The 8898-nt window shown below is 42.3% G+C and overlaps 1 protein-coding gene across 1 annotated transcript; it reads left to right on the top strand.

Moving 5' to 3' along the window:
- Window positions 1-1369: 1369 nt before the first annotated feature.
- On the top strand, window positions 1370-8472 carry kbtbd8 (kelch repeat and BTB (POZ) domain containing 8). Its single transcript, XM_026935246.3, has 4 exons — window positions 1370-1448; window positions 4071-4278; window positions 5099-6216; window positions 7188-8472. The coding sequence occupies exons 1-4, from the start codon at window positions 1433-1435 to the stop codon at window positions 7649-7651; spliced, it is 1806 nt and encodes a 601-aa protein (XP_026791047.1). The 5' UTR covers window positions 1370-1432; the 3' UTR covers window positions 7652-8472.
- The last annotated feature ends 426 nt before the right edge of the window (window positions 8473-8898 follow it).

Here is an 8898-nt window from a genome sequence, read left to right as displayed (position 1 = left end):
GAGCAACATCTGGAAGATTTTTGAACAGATGTTCTTGGTCGTTTTATTTCAAATAGTCACAGGGATTTCACTAATGAACTCATCAGGGTGAATCCTAAATATCGTGGCTGTTGCATGGGTGATTGTCAGTTTCATTATTATTTTACTTGTCCAAACTCTCTTAGTCAGTTCCTCTGAAGGTTTCCTAGTAGACAATATTCATGATTCTGCTCTATGCTCATTGGGCATAAACTGAGCTAAATGCAATTTATTTAAAACAATAGCAGATGTAGGAGTAGAGCTACAGCATTTAGTCAGTGCCTAGTTTGTGAAGCATTATAAACTGAGCCGGAACTAAGTTTTTTAACATTTCACACCAGTATATGAGTGGACGTCATAACAGGGAGTCAAAAGTGAATCCAAAATGTCTATAAGACCTTCTAATGGCTGGCTGCAGTACAATTTTTTTAACCCCACACATTCCAATGTTAGCTAATGGGAAAGGTGGCAAGCTTCCATGTTAATAATTAGTTTCCACAAATTATTTTCCAGGAAAGTTGTTGTGTTTAGTTTAGCTGACCCTGATATCTCCCATAATATTTTTCCTTATGATAAATGCATTTTGTAGGTGTTATTTGACGATAAATAAAAGAGAATGGTTGATGAGGTGATTGACATGACAGCGTGCATGCTCACGTGTAGTGTCCGTCACCGATACGGGTGGGTGAGAAGCGGATGCACTGTCCACCAGGCCGCATATACTGGGCAAATTTCACAAGAAGGTGGTGCCCATTTCGACCAAAAAGGGCTTCAAAACCACACAATGCAAGTAAATGGTACCATGTTGTCCACTCATATATACAGTCATTGATTCGTACATTCGTACATCTTAGGAAATTGCAATTTCATAGCAAATTGAGCAACATCCAACCACACTGGCCTTGTTAGTTTAAATTTGTAGAATGTAGACCAGGTTGAAGTGTCAGGTTTGGGACTAAAGGGTAGTTGGTCAGAATCTGACACTGTATTTTGAATCCACATGCTTTGTTAATATTTACAATGGATTTATTTTGATGCTTTTTCAGTCAGTTTGTCTTGATAACACTATTTCAGTAATGACTTCAATATTCATACTTAGTTATGCTTTATATTGTTTTTAATAAATGGCCCATTAAAACATTTCTAGAAATGTTTTTAGAAAGGTAGTGAGGTGTTGAATCTCTGTTTTCTCTATCATGTATTTAGCAGTAGTGCTGCATAAAGTGACAATAATGAAGTTCCACGGCTGGTCATGATATCCCTTTTAATGCACTATGCAAAAATATGCACACGGCGTAATCTGATTGGTCAGCGATAGACGTTTCTGAGAGCTGATTGGCTGATGCTTGTTTCCGGGGCACTCAGATCGACCGGTGACGTTTTTCCCAGCCGCAGTAAGACGGACTGGGCGAGAATGGCTGCCGGTGGAGGTTAGAGTTACACGGTTTTATCTCTCTTCGAATAATCAAAGTTATTTATTTAAAAAAGTATGAATTATGTTTAACATGCCACGCATTTGCTCTGCCAGAACGGTCTGGTACGGTTTAAAGGGATGTTGTTTCGGGTGTTTGTGTAGTCAGACAAAAAGTACAGACCGGTTGCTGGCTAATCCAAGCTAGGTTAGCAAAACTAGCCTGGACAGATTAGCGCTGTTGAACCGGCCATGTCCAAAACATCAGACTTTACTGAATACTGTGAAACAATTGGATATACATGGCGGTGTCTGAGTATTTTTCTGACATAATATTGAGTAAAGCAGGACATGTTTTGAGCTTGTAGCCGTTACTGTGTTGTAAGCCTTTGTGGCTAATGCGCTCGTGGGGGTTTAACTGCAGGATGTCTCGCTTTTAAAATCCCCGAAACACGTCAAATTTGAACATTTTCACGACGTGTCATTGTCACTTCCTGATAGGAAAACGATTTTAGGAACATACTAATCAAAGTTCTGGTAAAACTAGTTTAATTTACACCTAGTTAGTCAGCAAAATAGCCTGCTATCTCGGCTAGCTACCACCTGCTGGTTGTCTGGCTAATTTACAATGAGTTGTTAGCTAGCATGCTGGTTCCTGCTTTGGAAAAGATGAGTCATTATAACAACGAGTTAAAGCCACTGGTCTATAGTAAAGACATTAAATCCTTTAAAGGAACACTACTTCCACGAGTATGGGCATTTTGGCTAAAATATTGGCACCCCTTTATGACTATATGTTCATTAACATCTAAGTAAACAGCCATGAGCATCCAGTAAAAGTAAACAATACAGAACACTGATAGGGACCATGACCTAAAGGGGGATTAAAATAATAATAATAATAGTAATAAAATCTTGATAGATTAGATGAAATAAGCCACATTTATGATAAGTATATAGTGGTCTCGTATAAGGATTCACCTGATCTTTTTTGATACTGGCATTGAAGCCTTTGATGCTGTTTGTACAAACAGGCTTGGTTGCATTTAAAACCAGTCAAACGGGATAATACAAGTGAATAAAGAGGCTCCTAATACAGTTATTCAGTGGTGATTAAATGTTACTCATCCCTAGTGCTGAGAGCGAGTGCTTGGACCCCTGAGCAAGAACTATGCAGATCCTGAAAGAGTTCCTGTTCTGCCTTCAAATCGCTCCGTGACGCCGACGAAAGCTGTGTGTCGGAAAAATCACAATAACCCAGCAAACGTTAAGATTCGCGTCAGAGTTTAACTTTGTTGCATCAAAACACCTTCAGAAAAAAAAGTACTAACTGGTAACTTTTGCTTGGAAACGTGAGGTACCTTTAAAAACTACTTAAATGGAGCATAATTCAGTTTAGGCTAAAGCTTTAAAGGGACATTACAAGCAATTTTCTAGGTAAAACATACATTTTTGTTTCTTTAATATGTACCACATTGAGGTACCACATCAGCGACAAGGAACGGTGCAGTTTAGTATGCTTTTTTTCTGAGAGTGTATGTATTTTAAGCCAGCTGCCACACAGGAAGTGCAGTTTTTTGCATCGAGTCTTTTTTTGTCATCAGTGTTAGAGGTGTGCATCGAGACTGTGGTCCTGCGGGACCTGACTGTAAAAGGTGCACGAGCGGGCGGCTTTTCTTTTCTGGTCAGATATGAAGTTTTTGAGATAAAGAAAGTCCTAGTTCTTTAACATGGAAGTGTGTCTCTTAGTAAATACTTCATTCTGTTCAGGATCACTGTGTTTTAAATTACTAATTTGTTATATTTTAGGAAAGTTGATCAGAGAATATCGTGGGGTGGGTACAAACCAAAATAATAGGTGGGATTTGTTGAGCTTTCTGTGAGAGTAAGCGGGTTTGGTCAGATTCCTTCTGGGGCATGTGGGATAAGGGGGGCGGGGGGAGTCCTACACACACACACACACACACACACACACACACACACACACACCCACCTAATTTCTGTGAAGGGAGTACAGCAAGCTCCACCCAAGTAGTTTCTTACAGAAAAGTAGGAGAGAAAAGGATTGTGATATTGTGGCCCAGGAATTAAAATCGACCCTGGTTCCAGTTTCCTAAGAAAGGGTACTGGAGTGGGGAAAATGCTTATAGCTTATTGTCCTGATTTGTTTGTAGAAGCTTTTATTTTCTATTCCATATTCGAGTATGAAGCTATGTAGGATTTGGAAATTTGTGATAGGAAGGAAGTTATGTCCATGTTGGTTTAAAAGGGTTTATGTTTAGTTGTTCAGAGATGATGTTTGTTTTTGTAACTCAAGTTGTCAGGACAGGACTCGCGATCATCGACGATCCATTTAACGTTGTAGATTACGTTTATTACAAAATGAAAGACTGACAGAAAGCTTCTCATTCTGTCAGTGTTTGAGAAGCTCTTCTTTCCATTTAGGTACTGTGGAATGGTGCTGCTCTTTCCCTTTATCTAGTTAATCCTGTTTAAATATGGTTTGTTAGTGTTCACGGTGTTCAAGCGGTTTATAAAGTGTTTATTTTGAAGACATTGGACTAATTACAACAAGAAACGATTGATTACATTGACTCGTTAGTTTTAACTTTTGCACTCTGCTTTCTTGTTCTCGCTGCAGACGTTGGAAAGCTGTTACAAGTACAAAATGGGACTCCTGCAAACACAAGCTATAACGGGGTAGACGCCCTGCACGCCTGCACCATTCTCCAGCAGCTTAAAGCCCTGTACGACGAAGCGCAGCTGACCGACATCGTCGTGGAGATGGACAATGGCGAGACCTTTGCCTGTCACAGAAATGTGCTTGCTGCCATCAGTCCTTACTTCAGGTAGAACAAGCTGCATACGATTTATCTTTGCGGTGGGCTGACATCACTTCTGGAAAAGAACTATGAGGTTATAGAAATGATAGACGTGCTCAGAAAATAATTTACAAATTATTATTAAGGAAATAATAAGGAGAGGGAAAAACAGAAACCCTCCCCAGTCCTCAGTTGCCTACGAGTAATATAGTCACAACGAGTTTCAGTTTACTGCAGACGTTTGAGAGTATTAGCTAAGGCTTAAGATGTATGTGGCAAGGAAGTGCAACCTGTACATTTAATTTATGACACTTAGGGCTCAGCATGATTTAGTACCGATTTAAATATGACAGTATAGTTGTGCAACCTTCTTTTTGAAAACCCGGACACTCGCATCGCTTGATAAAACACACAATAATATTAGCAAGCAAAATGTCTTACAAGAAACCAAACGTTTGAAAAGGTGTGAAATTGTCCTCACCATGAAACAGCGTAGAGAACAAATCTCTAAGATGCTGGGATGTCTTCCATTCTGAGAACCTCTGACATAAATTATTAAATTGGAAGTGAATATTGTTAGGTGTGGCATTTGGTAATGATATGAATGTATACAAGTAAATAGTTTAGAATATTCTTACTTGAAAGCTACTTCTGGTGTATTTCATGAAGGTTGCATCGAGGAAATCACAAATGAAGTATACGTTAAATTAATAAACTCTCAGTTGCAGACATTTCTTCTTGAAACTGGAATAACATCTGAAAATTGTAATCATTAATGCAAATACTTCTGAGTCTCTGACTACTAACACTTCTCATTTTGTTTACTTTTTCCTCCCTTCTGTCTCAGATCAATGTTCACCAGCGGCCTTACGGAGAGCAGCCAGCGCGAGGTGCGCATCGTGGGCGTGGAGTCGGAGTCCATGGGCCTGGTGCTGGACTACGCCTACACGTCACGCGTTGCCCTGTCCGAACACAACGTGCAAGCTCTGTTTACGGCAGCGAGTCTCTTCCAGATCCCAGCGCTGCAAGACCAGTGCGCTCACTTCATGATCAGCCGGCTGGAGCCACAGAACTGCATCGGCGTGTTCATGTTTGCTGATGCATATGGACACCGGGAGCTACGTGAACGAGCCCAGGACTACGTGCGCAGGAAATTTCTGTGCGCTGTGGACGAACCTGAGTTCCTGCAGCTGACCAAGGAGCAGCTGGTGGGAATTCTAGATAGTGACGATCTCAACGTGGAAAAGGAAGAGCATGTGTACGAGGGCATCGTGCGCTGGCTGGAGCACGACCCTGTGCGTCGGCAGCCCTTCCTCGCCGACGTCTTTGCCAAGTGTATCCGGCTGCCATTGTTAGATGAGGCCTTTGTGAGCCGCATCCCAGCCCCCTTTGCCCTGGCGCTGCCCACGGAGCCTACGGAAAAGAGTCGAGCTAACGGTGCCAACGGCTGCCCACAGCGTCTAGGCATGACGGCGTCCGAGATGGTGATCTGTTTTGACGCAGCGCACAAGCACTCAGCCAAAAAGCAGACAGTACCGTGTCTGGACACAGCCACGGGAAAGGTGTTCAAGCTGTGCAAACCGCCCAACGACCTACGTGAGGTCGGCATCCTTGTCACGCCAGAGAATGACATCTTCATCGCCGGAGGTTATCGGCCCGGAAGCAGCGAGACATGCATAGATCATCGTGCCGAAAGTGACGTCTGGCAATACGAGCACGCCGGTAACCGGTGGCTGGCACGTGCCCCCATGCTGAGAGCGAGGATTGGATGCCGTCTGGTACACTGCTGCGGCAAGGTGTACGCCCTCGGGGGGCGCGTTTACGAGGGTGACGGGCGCAATGCTCTTAAATCAGTCGAATGCTACGATGCCAGGGATGATCGCTGGATTGCTGTTAGTCCGATGCCCGTTGCCATGGAGTTCCACAGTGCTGTGGAGTATAAGGATCGTATCTATGTGCTCCAAGGTGAGAATTTAATATTTAACTGGATTTTGCATGAGTCTTTAATATTTATTGGTAATCTTTATGTAACACATAAAATACATCTATATATTTGTCATTCCATTTTTATATGAAAATTCTTTGAACTTTCTTGCAATTTTGTCAGTTAAGCCCTAGAAATATTCATATGGGCTGAGAAGAACATCCTAAGCAGACTGTGTCGCAGAGCAAAGGCCTGCCAGATCTTTACCCGTGTGATGTTCCATCCATTGCATCCTCCATCTTATTGCTCCCGCATTCCTGCTAGTCCTTGCCTCAAGCAAATCATTCTGCCTGAAAGTGGCCTACAGGATGGATTTGATCCAAGCAGTGCAAGTTGGCTGGCAGATGTGGTTTTCAGCTCCTTGCACTCCTCAGTTCAGTCCCTACTGGTGAAATCTTTGGGTCCTTGGACTCCGTTTATAGCAGCTCCTATACGGTCTTCCCTCAGGCCACTGAACAAGAGCTAGTTTTATTTATTTTCCCATCTAAAAAACAAGTAATATTGCTTTACTTTCTTCAAAGGTCCACCTATGCAGATTGGGGCATACATCTTGCATTAGAAGGAACCTGAATTCTCTGAAGGCATGTTTCAAACTTAACATGTGAATCGTGTTTGTTGTTCTTGATAGATCTCTTAGTGTAGTTGAAGGTCTTTCCTAGACTCTGAAATTCCCACCATCTCTGAGAAACTATTTGCCTCCAAAGAAGAAGCAAAACTACTTAACGACCTCAGTTTACCCCCAGGTAATTAGACTTGTCCGGTTTGAACTGACGTGCACCTGGTTGTCAGAAAGTCACGTAAATGCTCTGCTGTGGCATGTTGTCAGATACCCGACGTGGTAAGGAGCCATGGACAGCACAAAGATCAGTGTAATGTTCAGTATTGAACGTTATTGTTCACTTGTCCTGTTGATCTGCACTGCTTTTACCAATCCATTTCTTCCTCTCTTTAGGCGAATACTTCTTCTTCTTTGACCCCCGTAAGGATTACTGGGGCCACTTAGCTCCCATGAACATCCCCCGCAGCCAGGGACTGGCGGCGCTACACGAGAACCGCATCTACTACATTGGCGGCGTGTGCCGCAACCACCAACGCACCTTCACCGTGGAGGTGTTTGACCTCGAGCAGAACAGCTGGAGCCAGCGACAGGACTTGCCCTTCGAGCAGGCTGCCAGCCCCTACATCAAAGCAATGATGTTAGGAGGACACCTGCACCTGTTTGTGCGTGCCACCCAGGTCACGGTGGAGGAGCACGTGTTCCGCACTAGCCGCAAGAACTCTCTATACCAGTACGATGAAGAGGACGACAGCTGGAGCAAAGTCTATGAGACACCAGAGCGCCTCTGGGATCTTGGCCGCCATTTTGAGTGCGTCGTAGCCAAGCTGTACCCTCAGTGTCTCCAGAAAGTGCTTTGATTGCCGGAGAAAGTGGGAAGCAGGGATATTTTGTTGTTGTTTTTTTTGTTTGTTTGTTTCAGGAAAAGGGGGAGTCAGTAGTTCTGTTCCCCACCTATGGTGCTGTTCGAGTCCCCAGACACGGGAGGAGGAAAGTCTTAAAGTCGAACGATATTCGATGACCTCAGAGGAGTTATTGTGAAGACGGCAGTATTTTTAATCTATAAGAGACAAGAACAAAGTGTCCTCGCTGTTGCTTGTTTTACAGTTAAAACAAACAAATTCTAAGTGCAATTATCACATTGTTTGTGTCTTGAGCCATTTTTTTCTTTTATCTTTAAGGCTTAGGTGAGGGATTCTTTTTTTTTTTTCTTTTTTTTTTTTGTGGTTTGTTGGTGTGCAGTGGAACACAGTAATAGATGATGTCCTTTTTGGAAAGGACCAGCAGCGTGTGTCAAAAATGACAATAAAGTAATAAAAATATATAAATAGCTATATATATTCATACGGGTCTGGTGGGATCAGGTGCCCATCGTTAGGTAGCTAGAATACTGAATAATGAGTCATCTTTTTTTTTTTTTTCCTTAAAGATCCTTTAAACCAACTATGGAGAAATTCTATCTTGATTTTTTTCTCTTTGATTATTAAGTCATTTTGTAATCATTAATATAGATTAGTCTAATTGTGAGTGGCTGATTATTTTATTTTCTTTTTAAATAACTTTTTTTTGTTGTAGTTTGCCTTTTACCATGTCAACAACCCAAAATGCTTTATTGATATTTGTTGCTTTTCAATTTGGGCTCCAACCTTTTTCCCCCCTCCTCCTCATCCATCTCAGCTGCGCTCCATGAATCGTTGTCAATGTTGAATCTATTTCTGCAGTTCTCAGGGCCTCCACCTCTGGAGAGCCACAGTTCTATCCAGGTTGGTGCTTTCTCTGCTCCAATGCAACTCATCAGCTGACGCTTAAGCCTTTTTACGAGTTGTGTTAAAGAATGGGAAAAAAAACACTGAAAGTGTGCATTGTGATCTGAAGAACGATGACAAACTGATACATGGCTGTAAACTCGAACCAATCCAGTTATATATTTGCGTTTTTTTTTTTTTTTTTTGGTCACCCGCACCATTCTAGCGAGGATACAATGTTATACTTGGTCTCCATATTGGAGTGGATCAGTGCAGTGTACTGCAGAACTAGCACAGTTTAAGCTAAGGTTAAAACAAGGGTTCTCAACTCCAGTTCTGAGAACACACCATTCCACTTTAGA

The sequence above is a fragment of the Pangasianodon hypophthalmus genome, chromosome 20 (assembly GCF_027358585.1).
Source record: "Pangasianodon hypophthalmus isolate fPanHyp1 chromosome 20, fPanHyp1.pri, whole genome shotgun sequence".
Classification (NCBI taxonomy): domain Eukaryota; kingdom Metazoa; phylum Chordata; class Actinopteri; order Siluriformes; family Pangasiidae; genus Pangasianodon; species Pangasianodon hypophthalmus.
The sequence above is the reverse complement of the archived record's forward strand: the minus strand, read 5'-3'. Positions and strand labels throughout refer to the sequence as shown.